Genomic DNA, 19,801 nt, shown 5'->3' with positions numbered 1-19,801 from the left:
TCCCAAGCTACCACTGTCACATCAGGTTCCCTCAGCTCTTCCAGAAGGTGCTGCTGTGATTAGAGCTTGGGCAGTGTTCCTAGGGTGGGCACAGATCTGCCCTTGGCCAGGCCAGGTAGCAAGCAGAAACTCCTCAGCCACATGTACATGACAGCTCCAGCTTACGGGGCCCATGGGAGCTGCCAGGCATAGACTTGGTGGAGCCTCAAGTTCCCATATTGCATGGTGCAAGTGTCCTTCTCTGCCTTGTGCTGTGGTGAGATTTAACAAGCTCATTGCAAAGGCAGACGGTCAGGGATGGCCCATACTGTGAGGCTGGCAGTCACCTGAGTTTGATGGGGTTGCTAACAGCCAAGGCCCACTTGTTACTGCTATACAGCTTTCGTGCCTTACACATATGGCCTACAAAATGCTCTGAGAAGTGTTTCAGGCAAAACACCTCTTTTAGAGAGCTGGCAGGGGTGCCTGCCCATATCCTTTTGGACCCACCCTCCTCTTGGTAAACTTCTTGAGCTCTCTTTCTCTTGAGGTCCCCTACCCCCCCCTAAAAGCACCTCAACATCACCATCCTCAAGCCTGAATGCCCAAATCCGAGTATGATCCAGCTAATGCAACCAGTGATCTGATGCACATGTGTGAGGATACAACTGAAATGAGATTTCCCTACCTGGCTGCCCAGCATCTCTGGATCTCTGGACAAGGCAGCCCGGTTCTCCCAGGGCCGGTCAGGTCGCACATCTCCCCGTCTCCAGCAAGCGAGAGGCACCTGCACGCGGCAGTCCACGCTCCCAGCCCGCCCGCCTCTCCCCCATCCCCACCACGGCCACCTGCGCGCCCGGCCGCGGCTGAGCTCAGGCGCCTCCGGAGGCCCAGGCCCCGCTGCAGCCCCGCACAGGCGGTGGGGCCCGGGCAGAGCCCGCAACCAGCCCAGCTGGGCCTGTCCCAGCCGGAGAAAGAAACCTGATGCCTGAGCACACACTTCCCTCTTCCGGGCGTGCCCGGTACAGCAGCCGCTCGGGCCTGCGGCATCTTCACTGGAGCTGTGATTTTCCCGTGAGCGCTGACATTTCCCGCAGTTGCCTGTCACACGCGTCAGGCACGGAGGTCTCTCCCCTGCGCTCGGGGGCAAGCACAGAGCCAGCCTTGCCGCCCGCTTTGGCTGATGCTGATCAACACGCACACTGTGAGCAGCCTGAGTGGGAAAGGCAACTCGAGCGCTCAGTACGCGTCCTGCCTGCGGCATCACGCTGTCTGTCTGCGGGAAGCCGGCGTATCCATCCCTGGTCCTGGGGCAGACTTCCCCTATGGCAGGGCACAGCCTCTAACACCTTTCCTTTCCTCAAGTTAAACATGGTTTTTACTTACCTTGATTTTCAAGGGAAAGTTTTTAACTACCTAGTTATGGGTACTTTCTGTTCAATTTCTCCCTCACCCCACTGCACTGTATGGCAAAGACTATCTGTGCTCTATCCAAATAATAATATCATTGCCAAAAGGAGAGGTGGCAGCCTTCTGTTTTCCTGTACTGACTTTTCTCCCTGGACTGAACTTCAGATAGCTGGTTCTTCCTGTGCTCTCATCACCCTTAATACCAGATTTGTCATTCAAGAGCAATTTACTGCACAGAAGGGGTAGTTTCCCCTTACATCTAATCTATGGGCACCTTCCCCCAGCCACCAAGTCACTTCAGTTCACCGACCTGAAGGAAAACTAGTCAATTTTCCATGGGATAATTTTCTGTTGGATCAGAGAGTTGAAGTGACCCATTCTGCAGGTAGAAAGCTGAGCATCAAAAAAAAAAAAGCTCCTTTAGCCACGTGTGCTGGTTTCGGCTGGGATACAGCTAATTTTCTTCATTGTAGCTAGTATGGGGCTGTGTTTTGGATTTGTGCTAAAAAAACTGTTGATAATACAGGGATATTTAGTTACTGCTGAGCAGGGCTTACGCAGAGTCAAGGACTTTTCTGCCTCTCACCCCACCCCACCAGGGAGGAGGCTGGGGGTGCACAAGAGGCCAGGAGGCGACACAGCCGGGACAGCTGACCCCAACCAACCAAAGGGATATCCCAGACCATATGGCATCATGCTCACTATATAAAGCTGGGGGAGGAAGGGGGAATGTGGGGGGATGTTCAGGGTGATGGTGTTTGGTCTTCCCAAGTAACTGTTATGCTTGATGGAGCCCTGCTTTCCTGGAGATGGCTGAACACCTGCCTGCCCATGGGAAGTAGTGACTGAATTCCTTGTTTTGCTTTGCTTGTGCACGTGGCTTTCGCTGTACCTGTTAAATCATCTTTGCCTCAACCCATGAGTTTTCTCACTTTTACCCTTCCGATTCTCTCCTGATCCCATTGTGGTGGGAGTCAGCAAGCGGCTGCGTGGTGCTTGGTTGCCATGTCTTTTGCCAATTTGTCTATCTCCCTTCATCTAGTTTTTCTAAAAATGAGAGGCAGGAGAATGAGAACCTGAAAAACTGTGCTTGGTACCTAAAAGGGGACAAACTGCTCCTTCCTTCCTTCTCCAAGCTAAGGTTTGGTCACTGCTCGGGTGCTAGAATACTGTCCTCACCTTCTCTCTTCTCTATGGTATGCTGCCTTCTCATGTGCCACCTTTGTAATAGCATCAGTAAGGGATGAAACAAAAACTATCAACAAAGACAGATATTCAAGGGAACACTGGTTTTAGTTCTCTTCTTCACACAGGACCAGGTGAACAAGGAGGAATCTGTCCAGCCTCTTGCAGTACCAACAACGTTGTCAGAAGCAGCAGCAGCACAAGCAGTTTTGGTCCTCCTTGAAGTTAGCCCTAGCAGCCTGATTGCACTCTGCCAGGCTCAGTACCCTTTCCCAGAGTTTCTCTGCAGCTGTTGATAAAGTGTGACCACATCTGCTCTGAGCCTGTTTGCCAGGAGGAAGGAAGGTTTTGGGTCACTTCCACAGTGCCAAAGTCATAGGCCCAGATCCTCAAAAGTATTTAAGCACCTAAAAACAAGTAAGGAATTAAAATATCATGGGGCTCTGGGTCCTAATGAGGATGCAGTTATATTGGTATTCAGTGTTTTTGCTGATAGAGCTGATAGTGCTTGGAAAAGTTCTGCTCAAAAAAGAGTCCTGTTCTGCTGACATAAGCTGCCTGCACACAAGGAGGGCTTCACTGGTACAACTCTGCTGCTACAGCGATATCACACGCATTTACATGTAAATTAGAGCTTTGTTTGTACCGCACAGATGCAGCCTTTCACTTCATCCTGGATGGGGAGGGGAGAGGGAGGGTAATGGTCTCACTACTCTCATTTTATGAACTAAGAAAGCAAGGCACAAGCAAAATGAACTCATTGGCTCAATATCATCCAACATGGGTGGCAGAAAAGGCAGAGACCCTGGTCATAAGTTACAGTAACAGGACTTTCTTCACTGCTAGAGACAGGAAGACAAATGAGTGAGTCATTAAATAGAAGCCCTATCATGTCAACTATGCAAAGTAAAATCCCTGATGTGTTTGAGATGGAAGGGCTAGTAATGAATGCACTAGGGGACCCTGAACCTAGGGCTTTCAGGCCTGGTTAGATGCAGGAAGGACTGTCAGAAAGTAACTGAACCTCAGACCTAAAGGAAGTTTCTACTACGCTGCTTCACCACTCACCAACCTGAGTGGCAATAGGCATAACTGACAACGTATGTCCATGGAGGGCATACATGAAAGCTGAGGCAGTATGGGTGATTAACAACCTATCACAGGAACCAAATCCGAGATCAGAAGCTACTGAGATTGCATGGCTTCCAACCACTGTTGCCTGAGTAAATATGCACTGAATGCACTTCCGTTCTGCCAATACTCCTGTATCTTGACCACATACTCTGCCAGGCCATATTTCCATTTACAAAAGGCAACATAAGCCGAGAATGACAAAATAACTGATCCCATCTCAGCCATTGATCCCAAACCTGCCTCTCCTGCTCTACTAAACCACATATCCGACACAAATACAAGGTGAATTGCATGGTAGGACCAAACACATGGGTTTTGCTAAGAAAGTTTTAACCCTTATCAGCTTCTCTCAGTGGCAAGTACAAGGATTCCTGAAGCTACAGCCTTTGTTGGTCCCACAGTGCCAGTAAGTGACATGAGAAGACACGTCACCACACAGTTCCACTGTGAAGGCATAAAGAAAGATTCAAAACTACAGCTCCTGAAAAAGCAGGTGTTGCCATGGGTTGGGTGAAAGTAGGTGGGTGCTACTGCTGGCCTTAAGTTAGCTGTAAGATACAGTCTAGCTCCATTGCAGAGAAACAGCTATCTCCATTCCAAAACACTACCCAAGTTGTTGCCCAAAGGAGAGGCAAACATCCAGAAATTTGAACTGGGGGGAGGAATGGGGATGGACAGGGACAAGACTTTCTGAGTACTGTTTTGCACAGGAGTCCTGGGGACAGGGGACATGAGGAAAGCAGATAAAGCATAGAGAAGAAGGCTCCAAACAAAGCTCGGATAATCTTGGTAGTCAGCCCTGACTGAAATCTAGAGAAAAATAGCCCTTTGTTACTGGCTGGAAGAAGGCTGGAGCCATGAGCAAGGAAATAGTGTCCTGATGCTTGATTCTCTCACTTAAACACACTTTAAAAAAAAATTGTAAATACAGTCATCTACTTCCCTCCTAACTGAAGGATTAAACTTTTGGTTAGGTGTATATACCAAAAGGCATAACAACTGCAGGGGCTTAAGTCAGTCTGTCACAAAACCCATCTGTCACACTGCATTCCCTCCCGTGCCCTGTTCTGCTGGCCAACACCACAATCCTACACACATCATCCCACCCCCTCTTACATCTCTGTTTCCTTGTGGCTCACCAAGACCCATATTAATACACATCTTTCAGACCCTGGTATATACTCTCAGGCCTTTTGCACCTCCGATCACAAACCTCCTGTCCTGACTCCCTTCCTATTTCACCACAGAAACATTATGCAAGCCTGGCTGGTTTCTCCAGGCAAATATACTGAACAGCAAACAGTTCAGCATGTTTATAAATTCTGGTCCAAATCAGTGCCCAGAGGTAGTTTCAGTCAAGGCTTCATTGGAAAAAAGAGGGGGAAATAGTCTGAACAGAGTCTTTTTAGCATTGTATAGTTTTAGAGTTTAAGTTATTTCCAGAATAATATTATTCTCTGAGCCAGTGAAACAGCAGCTCTGGTGAGCCTAGAACTGCAGGGTTCACAGCAGAAAGCGTTACAGACAGGGAGGGTCTCTCTGGGGCAGAAACACAATTCCGAAGAAGGGAAATGAAGTTGGTGAAGGGTCTAGAGAACAAGTCTTATGAGGAGCAGCTGAGGGCGCTGGGGTTGTTTAGTCTGGAGAAGAGGAGGCTGAGGGGAGACCTTATCGCTCTCTACAGCTATCTGAAAGGAGGTTGTAGCAAGGCGGGGGTTCGTCTCTTCTCCCTAGTAACAACTGATAAGACGAGAGGAAATGGCCTCAAGCTGCGCCAGGGGAAGTTTAGGTTGGATATTGGAAAAAACTTATTCCCCAAAAGGGTTGTCAAGCCTTGGAACAGGCTGCCCAGGGAAGTGGTTGAGTCTCCATCCCTGGAGGTATTTAAAAGAAGGGTAGACGTGGTGCTTGAGGATATGGTTTAGTGGTGGACTTGGCAGTGATAGGTTAGTGATTGGACACGATGATCTTAAGGGTGTTTTCCAACCTTAACGATTCTATGATTCTAAAATTCTCAGCTCAGCTAAATTTAAACCATCCAACTCCATTGTTTAGAAAGACATGCCTGCCTCCTCCTCTTGCATCCACCAGAAGGAAGCAAGCTGTGGGCATTCGTGGTTTACCTACTTATCAAGATATGCTGAGGACAAATGATGATCGTTCCTACACCAGGCTAGCCAACCTTCCAAGCATCTCTCCCTCCTATGAGCTATGCCAAGGTCTCTCCAGCTTTCCATGAAGTTTAGCTAGGGGCTTGACAAATTCTCCTGGGGCACCCTCTTAGCTACCTGCTCTTTTCAAGGGCTATGTGGTCCCCAAAGATCTTCTGCTAATTCTTCTCCTGTGCCTCAGGCAGGCATTCTGCCATTCAGACCCAAGCTAAAAAAACAGGTTCTCTGCTCCCCTGGAGTCATTTCCTAGCACAGTTCCTGCAGTTTCAGTGCTAAGTTGCTGTAACTGTGAGAGAAAAACAGGAAGCAGAAACAATACCCACCTCACAGCACTGCATTGCTCTGCCCAAACTGCAGCCTTTTCAATTACACCTTTGGCACTCATTTTGAGCTTACTTTGCCTGGAGACTGAAGATGAAGAAGAGGAAAAGCACCTGAAGAATGTAGACTGTGCCCTCTCAGAGCAGCCTGCCTGCTATTAACTGCCTTGAATGCAATGGCTGGGCCGCTACTTATTCTGTCTCTGCATTGCAAGTACAAAAGTCAAAGGCTTAGGTTTATTTCTGACTACAGCCGCCTTGAGACTTTCCATCAAGACTCCCTGCATAGCTGGCATCATTCACACACCCACTTTTTTCTCAGTTATCAGCTATCTCCTTTCTCAATGGAAATTCTTCCCCTCAGTCACATCTCAGTGATGAGTTCTGATTCTCTCTTATAAGTGCAGAAAGCCCTTGTTCTCTGTTTAGGATGCTGGAGTGGAAAATTTCTTCTCCACGCTTCTCCGTCCCAGTGGTTATCCAATTGTTCCTTCCTGAGTTTGCCCTTCTGCTGTCTCCAAACTTCACAACTCTACTCTGTGATCCCCAAACCTACAGATAGTTAGAAACAGTACCCACTGACTCCTGCCGGTGATGTCAGCGCTCTGGTGATACGAGCCTGCTGCACAGCAACCCCTGCCCATCTGACTTGTTATTTATTGTCCACTCTTCCTTTGACTCATTAAATTTTTTGATACAGACCTTTGCTTCATTCAGTTGGCTGAGTAAGGCTGTTTGCTCTGCCAGCTCACAGGAATAGTATCCCTGAGACGTAAAAGGAAACTTAAAACTGGAATTTGCTGTTCTGAGTTTATTTGGCTCCTCTGTTTTGCAACTGCATAGTTGAGAGGCACAAGCTGCAGCCACCTGTGTGCACAGGTGTCTCGTGTGTCACAGAGCTATATCAGCGCTGCCCGCAGGCGTGACTCCAGGAGCTCTGCCCTGGGATTGCACCCCCGTGCTGGGACTTGTCTCCATTGATATTGTGGACTTTTGTCACTGCAGCTCCAGCGTGAGCGTGGCCTTCCCTGCACTGTGCCAGAAGGGGCCAGATGCCTCTTAAGCCCCACGCTAAGGGCAGGGTGGGTCCTGGCAACACGATGAGGTCGCACGTGCAGGGGAGCACTGCAGCTGCTGTGTGGGGCTGCCCAGTCCTGTACAACTTAACTGGTGGGTCCCTCAGTGTTTTTTCTTCCTGTGTTTCCTAAGCCAAAACTGGAAGTACTGCATTGTAATGGTTCGTGCTAGCTGGGTTTAAGGACAGCTGAAGTAACCAGTCTGCAGGTACCTACATGTGGAAGGGGTTTGGGCTCTAATTGAACAGATAACATGGCAGTGAGGTCCAGTGCCTGGCAGGTGAAGCAGTTTATCCTCTCTAGAAGTAAGGCATCAGGAGATGAAACTCCTCCATATGCAGGTGGGCAGGGAGTGGAGGGTGCTGCCCCACACATACCCTGTGAGTGTGGGCTGGTGGACCATCTGCACCCCATGGCACAAAACAGTCAGAATAATTCAATGTGTTCTGTTCAAAGGGAGAGAAGAGGGGAAGAAAATGCCAACAGCGAAAAATTCTACAAAAAAAGTTGTACAGCATGTGGTCCCCTAGTACACTTCTCTCTCACTTGCTCACTCCTTCTCTGTTTTCAGTATACCTGTTAATTTCCTCATAGATCACTTAAACTCTGCAAAAGCCCTCCCCTCATTATCCAGAAAAAGCTCAGCAGCAAGAGGGGTTGCTGTACCTCTCCCCCACCAGCACCCCTAACTACACCTACACTGGAACAAGTCCGCTCACACAAGCACCCAAATGCTGAACAGGGGTGTTTGCTGCTTCAATCACTAGGTCCTTCCTAGCAGCACCTGTCTCCCCCGTGCTCCCGTCCCACAACACGAGAGAGGGGACACGGCCCATCCCATCTTAGCTGATGGCTCTGTCTCACCACATACCGAAACCAGGTGAAGAAAGGATGTTTCTCAGGCAAGTCCATACCTGCTTTAGTGCCAGTCAGGATATGGGAGCGGCCACAGACAATAAGAAAAGGAACAAGGTCTCACGCCCAGCCCATGCTTGTTACCCTGAGCCTGTGTTTGTACCCCTATGTTATAAAAAGCCTTCTTGTCCAAAGGTGACCAAGAGACATGAAGCATACTGGACGCATGCTGCTGCCTACAGACAGGCTGAAACAGGGCTTGAAGCTCTCCCAGATCTTCTCAAGGGAAGAAAAATGACTCTTTCACAGCTTTGTTAGGAAATACATGTTCATATAAAATTTGCTATGACATCCATGACTCCAAGATGTGACTATAATACAGCAAAGTAACTATGAACAGTAGCAACTCAGGAAGAAAAGGATGAGACCATTACCTCAAATCAATCTGCTTAAACCTGTTAACTGAGATTTGTCTGATGGTTTTTTAAGTTACATTCTAAGAAACACCCCAGCCCTTCCCTCTCAATCACACTGGAGAAATCAAAGGTCATATTCTCTCACCTCTTCAGTATGTGATTAAACATGTTAGGCTGTTTCCTTTCTACCAATTTAGCCCTCCTGCAGCTCTGAAACCTCTGGATGCCTTCCCCTTCCCTCACCAAGATGTATACAAGTTGTATAATAGCACACAAATAGAGATGCTTCATGGTTTGCAGAGCACCTTTCCTCTGGTGTCTGTGTGACATTAGGTAACTCAAACTTTACTAAGGTTGGCAACACCCACCCCTGAACTAAACACAGCATTTTGTTTACCTGGTTTTTGAATGAAGTACATATTTCCAAACCCTGTCAGAAAACACCCATGTTCATTGCCAAATATATCATTGTTTTTAAACACAGCCGCAGGCAGAGTTAATTGACCGGCAACCTAAGCCATTGGGGATTCTAGCTCAGCAAGGCAGCCAAGCACACACCTATCTTTAAACACAAATTTAAATCCTATTGGCTTAAGAGGTGCCTAGAGCTTGTCTGCAGGGTTTCCTATCAGGTCCTTTGTTACCCAGGTGGACTTGAGCCAAGGCACACCTCTCCCAGGCCGATCCTAGTCAGGAAAGGGCATCATAGTAATTAAGTCTGACCTCCTAAAGAGCAGTTCAGAGACTGTCACCCAGGAGTTCTGCAGTCAGACCGGCGATGGGTTATGTTATCTGTCACACAGCCCCTCACGCCCCCGCCCGAGGCCTGCACGTCCCGGGCAACCCCCGGGGCTTGGAGGAACCGCTCCGCTCCTCAACCCTCTCCGTTCGGAGCGACGAGGGCAGGCGAGGGGCCTCCGGCTGCCTGCCTCACCCCTCCCCTCTCCCCGCTCCAGCGGTCGGGGCGCCCCGAGGAAGCGGCCGGTGACAGGAGCAGCCACAGCCCTCGGGGCGGTTCCCCCTTCGCCTCAGGGAGCGCGGCTGCCGGTGCATCCCGGCCCTCCCGAAGAGCTAGGAGGGGACGGGCGGGGCGGGACTGGGGCGGGGCCGCCCCACCCTCCGCGACCTCACACCGTCCCCCACGAGCCCGCCCTGGTGCCCGCCCATTGGCTGCAGCCTCTGCCACCGCCCTACCTTCCCCTCCTGTCATTGGGCTTCTCTCATGCCCCTCTCTCCATCTCGCGCTGTGATTGGCTAGCTCAAGCATCTTTGCTCCCGGTTCCATCTCTGCCGAGTGATTCGACAAGTTCGCCTTCCGGCTCCACCTCCTTCCGAACCTTCTGCTTTGCGATTGGGCAAGACCCCTCCCTCCCCTCCCTCCCCTCCCGTCCGATTGGCGTGCGGGGCTCTCATTGGGCCCCGCCCCCTGGGCCCCTGCTCCGCTAGCCTCGCACGCGCGCTGATGCGTCATTGCGGAGCCCGTCCCCGGTCGTGACGCCTCTGCCGGCGATTGGAGGAAGCGGCCGGTGGCGCTTCCGGTGCGGCGCGGCCGGGCGGGGGCGGTGGAGCGGAGCGGCGCGGAGCGGGGCTGGCGGGATGGAGCGGCCCGAGCGGGCTGCGGCGGCGCTGGGTGCGCAGCCCCGCGCCAACGGCTGCAGCGGCGCCGCTCACGGCGCCCTCCGCAACGGCTACGTGCGCGGCCTGCCCGCGCCCGACACCCAGGTGTGCGCCCGCACGGGCGGGGCGGGGTGGGGCCGAGCGGGACCGAGCGGGGCCGGGGTGGTGGTGGTCGCCCCTTCCGCCTCGGGGACTCCGCTGGTGGGCAGGGCTTGTGGGGCCTCTCCCGACGCTCCGCTCTGGGTGAGCGGCACTTCGGGGCGCTGCCGCCTTCCTCCGGGGGAGCCGGATACGAGGCTCGAGGGAGCCTGACGTGCGGTTGTTGGGGACCGCGGCAAAACTTGTCCGACGGCGGGGCTCGGGGGGGTGGTGGTGTGTGTGTCCGTGTCCCCCGGCCCTCGCCTGGGGAGCGCAGCGCCCCGACGGCCTGCGCCCGTGGGTCTTCCTTGGCCAGGCCGGTAACTTTACGTGTAACTGGCGTCATTGCTATACCTTGACTGCGAGGCTTTTGGTAGCAGCAGAGCCTTAAACTTAAACCTCCCGGTAACGTAATAGGTCTGTGCTTTTGAAAAAAAAAGATTTTAGCAGTTCTTGACTGCTGTCTTGTTGTTGCAGATGCGATGCACGGGGCTATGGGTGCAGGTGGCCTTGACGAGGGGCGTCCCTCTACCGAAGAGTAAAAGGTCGATACAGCGCTTCCCATCTAGCTGTATCAACGCCCTGCAATGCGAGCGTGTATTTGTACTTTCAGACTTCCAGTTGTTTCTCTGCAAAACACTAAACTGTGTTATAGTGTAAGGTACTTAATTGTTCTCATGAAGACAATCCCAGCGGCGTGGAATAGGTCATGTTTCTTTGGATGCCTAAAGCTGCTTGAGAAGAGCCTTCCTCCGCTGTCATCCCTCCTGTTGCTTCTTGTTTTCACACCTGTGCTGCCCCTTCTGTTTTTCCATTGTAGGCTTGGGCAGTCATTCTGTGAACCAGATTTAGAACTGATGCAGGATAAAATTAAACTTTATTTTATTTCTCCAAGGTAACTCTAACCCAGGACACTTAATGTATTTCTTTCACTGGATGGACAGTCATAGATTTGCCCTGGCTCTTGGGAGGTGATAACATAGTACTGGGAGTGAACAAATGGAAGAGGAGGGTACAGTATTGCTTAGTTTAGCAGCAGTGTCAGCTTGTACTTGTTTCGGGAGCTATGGCACTGGTGGTCCTGTCTTGCAAACACCAAGCGCTGCCAACTGTAAAACTGTAGGTGTAAATCTTTGTGCTAAGACCAAGCGTGGTGGTGGTGAGTGCTCTTCAGTGAGTGGTTTTTTTTCCGCCGTCTGTGCTTTTTAAAGAAGGTCTGAATACAGTTTTGTTCTTCTGCTTCAGATGAACAGAAAAGTGGGGTAAGGAAGCTTTTTCCTCAAGGATTTTGTTCAGCTGTGTCTGGGAAACATGGGAGATGCATGGGAATGTAAAAGCCATCAATGTCAAACTGAGGAAGCTAAAAAAACTTGCCGTTTTATGTGACATTCTGTTCAGTTAGTAGCTTGTGTGTGATACTATGCTCAAATACATCTTGGAAGCCTGAGGTGTTTGAGATAATTATTTGTAAAGGGGGGGAAGGCTTATTGGAGAAGTAGTCATGAGAAATCTTTGCGAAAAGCCAAAGTGTAGAGGCATTGTCAGAGGATGTACGAAGAGTATGAGAAAGTTTTTATCTTTTTGGCAGCTGCTTGCCATAATTCATAATTAGGAGTCTTGAATTTTTTTCTCCATAATTTTATGTGGTCCAGAGTGCTAACTTTCAAAATGAGGGTCTAAATGTTAGAAGCTGACTGGAATAAGTGACTGTTTAGAGGTACTAGCCATGTACAGCTTTCTCAAATAGCATCAGTGATGGAGTGTAGAGCTGCCAAAGATAGAGTCACTAATGTCTCACAGATTTGGCTACTTGGTTGGCCTTTTGGCTTTTGTATTTTGATTGTAGGGCCTTTACACAGAAGGGAAACATGTTAATGCTTACTGTGTGTTGAATATATTTCTGTGTAGGTATATACCTATAGTAAGTACATGACCACATACAACACTTGCAAATCTGAAGTGATCTGTGGAAACAGAGTAACCAGGTACCAAAAAGGAGGCAGCCTACATGTGACAGTGCAATTCCTACTTAGCAGAAAAAAAAAAAAAGAAAAATAAGGATGAGGGAGAAAAAGGATGCTTTTGCAAGAAAGCCTATGACAGGTTCCTTGAGAGAAGTAAGAGGCAAGAAGAGATTTAGATAAAATCAATACATTGATGAGATGAGGGGGGTGAAGGAAAGCCATTGGTATAAAAAAGTGTTGCAGTCATTGGCAATTTATCTGGAAAGCCTGGAGACTGTGAGAGGAGAGCTTAGAGACAGGGTAGTACATCACTGTGCCCTCCTGGAGCACGTGATAGTGCCAGAAAGGTTTACTCATTTTTAACGATGTGAAAAAAGGACTGCCCCTACCAAGGACATCTCTGCTGTGGTTACCTGAGTAAGTTTTGGGGTTTTTTTGTTTGGTTGGTTTTGTTGGGTTTTCTTTTTTTACCCTAAAAAAAAAAAAAGGTTTAGATTCAAGGGTATTATCCTGATGACACAGATTTCAGGCTTTCCTTACAACTCCCTCTACAGAGAGAGACTGGTATTAAACATCGTGTAGGCTCTTTACTGTTATTCCAGCATGAGCAGAAGAGTGTGAAATTGTTCACCTTAATTTTTAAATAGGTTGTATTACTTTGTCTCCTGCTGGGATCTGAACTGCTAATCCTTTCCCTTGGTAAGAGGAGAGGGAAACTTGCTAAGACTATGCAGTAACTGACTTTGGCTACCTTGGAGGTTAATAAAATATTATCAGTGGCTAGGAAAGTAATCATTTGAAGTTAGGGTTTCAGCATATTAAAAAAACATTCTGTTGAAGTACTAAGATAAATAACAGCTCTTTTGCTTTCCTGGGAAGTCCTGTGTTCAAATTACTTTGATTCTGCTACCAGTTAATCTGTTTAGAGATTCAAGTTCAGTGAATGCAACGATCTCGCTATAAGCACCTTAATTAAAAGAGGTTGAAGAACCATCTAGCACTTAAAAACTGTGGGATATGGCAGAAAAGTAACTAACTTATTTCTGATTGTGTACAGTTAAGGGAGTGCATGGTTAGGAAGAATAGTAATCTATGGATGGGTTCAAAACTGATTTAATGCTTCAGTGTAATATTGCACTGTGTAAGATGAAAGCCTGACATCTCAAAGGGTATTGTCATGACGTGAGGAGGAAATGAACACAGCCAGGGGAAAGAAAGCAAATATAAATAAAGGATCAGTGAAGTTACCTCTTCAAGTTGTGCATGATTCTGCTTTTCATGTCCTTCTGGTCTGTTGGAGAGAGTGTTAAGTAAGTTCAGTAGAAAAATGGTATTCAGGATCTGTCAAGACACTTGTGGGAGTAATAAAGAGTGCAAGGAAAATTGCTTTTTCTTTCTGCAATGCAATTTTAAAACTGGAATGTATTTCTCCATTGGATTGTTTTGCTCTGAAGCAAATGGCTAATGGTTTTCTAATACTGCATATGAAAAAAATTTCCTTGCTTAAATATGTCCCAATCTCCCTATTTTAATGGGACACAGTGCTCTCATTTTCCATGATAACTTATTGGAATCTACCTACTATTGTGAACAGATTTTTAGTAACGTGTTTTTTGGGCTCCTTAATCATGCTTCTTACTTTAAGAATGGTTCTGTTATGCTTGTAGAAGTTGAAGAAGAAATAATCTCAAACTAGAAAAATAATTGGAATATAAGTTTTAGATACAAAGTTCTTAATTTCTGTTGTGCAGGGTATTGCCAAGTCAGTTGGATAGGAGCTGGAATGATATAAACAAATTTAATTTCCTTGATGTTTCTAGAAGGTCTTCAAATGCCGTATTATAGCAATCTCCAGATAGCTTATCGCATACCTGCTTTCGTAAACAAGGTCTCATACTACTTCCGCAGAAAGACGAGGAATAATTTGGTTGAAGAGAGTGGAAAGACTGGGGTATTGGCATTCCTTTAAAACTGTCACAAGTCCTGAATTCTTACAGCTGTTAAAATTAGCAGCGTAGGTATTTTTTTGTCTGAAAGCTTTGGTGGTGTACATGCTAAAAACAGCTTGTGCAGTCCTGTGATTTGTGTGGGTTTTTTTTTAGAGAGAGCAGTCGTACTTCTTGTAGGCTCATCTCCTGAGATGCTTCAGGATGCAGGGGAGCAATAGATTAATCTTGATTTTTATAGATGCTTGTGCTGCAATTCAGGTTAGTGTAACCTCTTTGGGAGAGCACACTTACAAAGATGAGTGAAATGAATATGGAAAGATTTTCTTGTTACAGTGAGTTAGTGGTAGCAGCAATGTGAATAAGCCCTTGTTTCAGATGAAGTTTAGGATAAGATGAAGACATTAAAAAACTGCCCTGTCCACTGGTATAAAAAGGAATATGGGTACAGAACTGTGGGGGTTTTTCACATCTGTGTGCAAATTTAAAATGCAAATACTTCTGATAAAATGAAAATAAAAAATTGATCCTATAGAACTAAATCGCATTAACTTATTCACAAAGAATTGACTATTCCCTCTTACTCAGCGTTTGTGAGACTGTATCTTGTGTACTGTGTCTGGTTTTGAGCTCCCCAGGAAGATGGTGACATAGCCATGTGAATCTGTGAACCCAGTGGAGGGCCCCAAGAAGCAGAAGAGGCTGGAGCACATGGGGTATGAGGAAAGGCTGAGCGCGCTGGATTTGCTCAACCTTAGGAGGAGAAGGCTTAACTGGCTGGCTGGAGAATAGAGAGAAGATAGAGCCAGACTCTTGGAAGTTTGTGGCAGTAGGATGAGATGCAACAGATGTAATTTGGAAGACTGGGAAATTTTGGTTACATATAAGGAAAATATTTTTTCCGTGAGAGTGGTAAAATACTGAAAGAGGTTGTGAAACCTCCATCCTTGGAGGTGTTCAAGACTAGATTGGACGTGGCCCTTGGCAACCTGCTGTAATTAGCCCTGCTTTGAGCCAGGAGTTGGACAGGATGACCACTGAAGGTTCCTTCCAACCTTGGTTATTCCATGGTTACAGAGATAAACTAATGGATTGCAGGAGGGTTTGCCCAGGTTTAGATGTTAGCGTTTAATCCTTGAACCCCTGTAAAGATGTTCGCCTTAGGGCTTGTAGCATGTACTCCGAGGCTTACACCAGACCTGAGGAAAAAAATTACTTTCTGCCTCTTGCTTGGCTTTTTGATTCACTGCATTTATTGTGTCAGTTAACATAAAATTGAAGTGAGTAGAAAATTGGCTGATCTAGGAAGGACTCTAGTCTCCTTCAGATATTTTAATTGACAAAACTCTATTTCTGAAAAAGTGTACCTGTGCATGAGGATACTTTCCTAATACCACATTCAATTATAAAAGACCATAAGCCTTTGTGGAAGGAATAGCTACACAACATTTTACTTGGCTAAATGAATATTTGAGGCCATCATATTAGATTAGTAGAGGTAGTGCCAGTGTTGTACTTCTTGAGAACTTGTGTGTCTGTACTGGTATGAAAACAAACACCCACGGTAGCTGTTGATGTGACTGGCTTCTCTTAGATTTGACTATGTGCTACTGAGAACTCAGTTGGGCTGACGAGTTAAAATCTTTGAACTATATTGGGACTGCCACTTCAAATTTAGCTGGTGATAAGCTTTAAATGCTATAATAAATTGTTATAAATGTATGCAAGTTCAGTTTTTGTTATTGTAACTACTTAAGTGATATGTCATGTTGTATTTTCCTGTCTTAATCATACAGCAGAAACGTTGTTCTCCTAAATGTCATCCTTTCAATTTTTTGGAAAAAAAAGCTTTATCGTAATTATCTACTGAATTTGGTTTCTCTAGGAGGAACATAAAAAATTGGCTCAGGATCAGTAAGGTTTCAATTTTTTTTTTTTGCCTTCATTAAGAAATCACACCTAGAAAAAGAATGCTTTTTAACTGAAAAGCATAGTCTGGAAGCATACTTACTGTTGAGAAAGGAGTTGAAAAGTTTAGGAAATAGTGGGATTTAATGTTTGTAAAAATAAGTGAGAGCGAATTCTAAAGTATGTTAGGAACGCTTTCAGAGGTATCTGAGAGCCCAGAGATTGACTTGTTAGTGAACCACTGCAGACTTGTGCTGTCTTTGGAAATCTCTACTGTAAGACACAGTTAGTGATTAAGCTTGCAGTTAAGGAATTCTCTGTCAAAATGCTGTATACTTAAACTCTACTGAACATACTAGATAAAGGAACATATTAGGTTTAATTTAAGGTAAACTGTCAGAAAAAAGTATATTCTTGTAGGAATCAAATTGTCAGCCATACGTAGCGAGCAAAAAATTTCAAACTTAATCATTCATTTGCTAAAGGGGGAAAAAAACCCAACCCAAACAACACTTAAACTTTATGAAGATTTATACTGTTTTTGTGGATGTGGCGAGTGCATCTTAACAAAGGAATGCCAAATTTTTTGGGAGTAACTTCTTGCAAATCAAAATGTTTGATAATACCTGCCAACAGGAACAAATATTTAATTAGCAATACACTCGAGTGTTAGTCTGTTTTGTAAAACAAGTTTCTGTCCTCTGTTTTTCTGTTGTTTTTTTTGGGTATGGTTTTGGTTAGTTGGGTTTTTTTTTTGAAAGCTTAAAATGTGATTCAAATCAGTTCATTCTAATTTTAATAGTAAATACTTAGTCTTTTTACCCATGCAACAGTCTGAGATTTGAAGTTCAAGAACAAGCAGTGCAATGAAAAGGCTGAAGGTGACAATAAAATTACCACAGAATACCCTAACGGCTTAGAGCAGCTGCCACTGTGGAGTTCACACTTATTGCTGTAGTTTCTGTACTGCTGATTCCCTTGATCCTTTATGATAAATGTGACCGCCTTTGAGAGCGGAGGCACATCCTAGAGCATTTTATTCCCTATAGTTGGCAGGAATCTTTGACAAAAAAAGCAAGCAACTAATGGAAGCTTCCTTCCATGTTATTTTTATTAATTATTATTTATAGGTTTATTATTATTTATATGTCAATATATAACTATTATTAGCTGCAAAGCTGCTAGTAAAATTTCTGCAGTATGTGCGGTGTGTGGCAACAGGAAGCTACTAAATTTTAATTAGAATTTAGTGAAGTTGTGTTCCAGCATAAATAATTCTTTTAAGGGGCCTACGTAAAGTCTGCCAGGTTCATCTGACTTTGTTCTTCCTGGCCGTGTGAAATGAAACAGCCTCTGTTAAAGAGTGTTAGGGGTTTCCTGGGGTAGCAGCATAACCAGTTATCACATAACTTCTCTCTTATTTTGTGCTCTGTGTGTTGCACTTGTAGCATCTTCTCTCCTTAAAGTGTATGCCTGTGTGCTGGTTTTGGCTGGGAGAGGGTTAGTTTTCTTTCTAGTGTCTGGTATAGTGCTGTGTTTTGGATTTAGGATGAGAATAATGTCAATAACACAGGGTTGTTTTAGTTACTGCTGAGCAGGGCTTACGCAGAGTCAAGGCCTTTTCTGCCTCTCACCCCACCCCACCAGCGAGGAGGCTGGGGGTGCACAAGAAGCTGGGAGGGGACACAGCGGGGACAGCTGACCCCAACCGACCAGAGGGATATTCTATACCGTGTGACACCATCCATGCTCAGTATATAAACTAGGGGAAAAGCTGGCTGGGCATCAGTCAGTGGGTGGTGAGCAATTGCACTGTCAGTCACTTGTTTTGTATATTCCCTTATCATTATAATTTTCCCTTTCTTTTCTGTCCTATTAAATTGTCTCTATCTCAACCCACAAGTTTTCCCTTTTTTTTTTTCAATTCTTTCCCCCTTCCCACTGTGGGGCAGTGAGTGAACGGCTGTGTGGTGTTCAGATGCCTGCTGGGTTAAACCACAACAGCCTGCCATGCAAGGTATGTACCCAGATCCCTGCGATAAATCCTGTGCGTTGTCCGCAAATGTTCCCATGTTTAAGCATGGCTTTTGTCTTGTCACAAAACTTCTCCTTCTCTAATGCTTTTGATAGTTGTGCGTTACCCTTCAGTCTGAGAGCGCTTGGCTTCTTGCGCGCTCCTTTGCATCTACTAATTTCTACCATGCTGGTTTTGTTTAGGATGAGTTCTTATCCAAGTTGTCTGCTGACACAGGTATAGCAAATATACTGAAAATCCTTTTTCCTATTGGTTTTGAGAAATAAGTTTTTAATGAAAGTCAGGTTCAGAATAATGCCAGTCTCATATGTGACCTTTTGGATGGTGGCAGTGAAAGCATAATTAACGCTAAAATCTGCATCTGTTTGCTGGTTTCATTTTGGCTTCATTGTAGATCCATGGCAGGGTGAGGTACGATGGTCCTTCTCTGAAGATCCTACTGTCCAAATTTAGAAAATGGAAAATGGTTAAAGGAACTAGTAAAAGCAAGTCTACTGCTAACTGCTGTTTATGAATTGTAGTTTTTCTAATGCTCTGATAAAGGAGTTGTGATCACATCTAGTAGGACAGTGGAGGTTGTAATCAACAAAGCATGCAATTGGATACATTCTACTGTGAATTTATGCGCAGTGGGGTGCTACTTTTATGTAGATGACACTAGCGGGATGACCTGTAATCATGCTAAGGTAACTGCAAAAGTGGTATTATGTGAGATGTTTTCCATATATGTCATTAAAGAATTTTAATAACTTGGGCTAGGCAGAAATATCTTTTCTGTCTGTGGGCCTGAAGTCTTGTTCTCATGGTACCTGACCTTAAGGCACTGCAAGATCTTGATGCTATCTATAGGCCAACATAGTGTTTAAAGCATAACTTTGTGCAATGGTTGGGTAGGAGCATCAGGGTAGCTGTGCTTGTGCTGCACGTGCGTACATCCACAATTCCGTCCTCTGCCTGTACTAGGCATGCTATCACGCTAGTTACAATGCTTCTAATTTGCAGGATGAACTAAATCTGAAGTCAGTTTTGTAACGTAACATGTTGTGAATTGGAACCATTTGTTACCAGGTTGGGGAGATGATCATAATCAGACTCTGTGATGTTTTCTTCTTAGACCAATACTGTCCTTTCTAGCTGTAGCTGTATGGTGTTGCTGCTCAGTAACCATTAATAGTACTGTTTGATGTCATTTGTTTCCCCAAGAGCTTGGCCCAACAAAGGCATTACCTGTGGCTGATTCAGGATGCCATCTCTTTGCTGCCTTCTGTAACCAGCTGGGTGGTGCTCTCTGATTTTTCTCCTGCAGTTGAGTTTCTTAATGTGATGGTGCTCTTCTGTGTACGTGCGGTCTAGGCAGTACAGGAAAGAGGGATGTGGGCAAGTATACACCTGCTTTTTTGAACCACATACTTAGGTGAACCCTGACTTTTCTTTGTAGTCTCCATTTAGATATGCAGCATGTTCTAATTCAAAGGTCATGGCTCACTTTCATAGAATCATAGAATAGTTTGGGTTGAAAGGGACCTTTAAAGGTCCTACCCCCCTGCAGTGAGTAGGGACATCTTCAACTACATGAGGCTGCTCAGAGCCCTGTCCAGCCTAACCTTGAATGGGGTGTCTACCACGGCTCTGGCCAACCTGTGCCAG

The 19,801-nt window shown here is 46.0% G+C and overlaps 1 protein-coding gene across 4 annotated transcripts in view; it reads left to right on the top strand.

Moving 5' to 3' along the window:
* The first annotated feature begins 10,058 nt into the window (after positions 1-10,058).
* SPTLC2 (serine palmitoyltransferase long chain base subunit 2) overlaps positions 10,059-19,801 on the top strand; it is an 83,267-nt gene continuing 73,524 nt past the window's right edge. For 3 of the 4 annotated variants that reach the window (XR_010374441.1, XR_010374440.1, XM_064460484.1), the window contains exon 1: positions 10,059-10,268. Coding sequence is in view for 1 of the 4 variants with exons in the window: in XM_064460484.1 (XP_064316554.1) it covers positions 10,143-10,268 (126 nt within the window). In the remaining 3 variants the exon portion in view is untranslated. The remainder of the gene's footprint in view (positions 10,269-19,801) is intronic. The other variant, XM_064460486.1, reaches the window with a different exon arrangement.

This window comes from Phalacrocorax carbo, chromosome 9, assembly GCF_963921805.1.
Source record: "Phalacrocorax carbo chromosome 9, bPhaCar2.1, whole genome shotgun sequence".
NCBI classification, from domain to species: Eukaryota; Metazoa; Chordata; class Aves; order Suliformes; family Phalacrocoracidae; genus Phalacrocorax; species Phalacrocorax carbo.
This window is presented reverse-complemented; position numbering and strand designations above follow the sequence as displayed.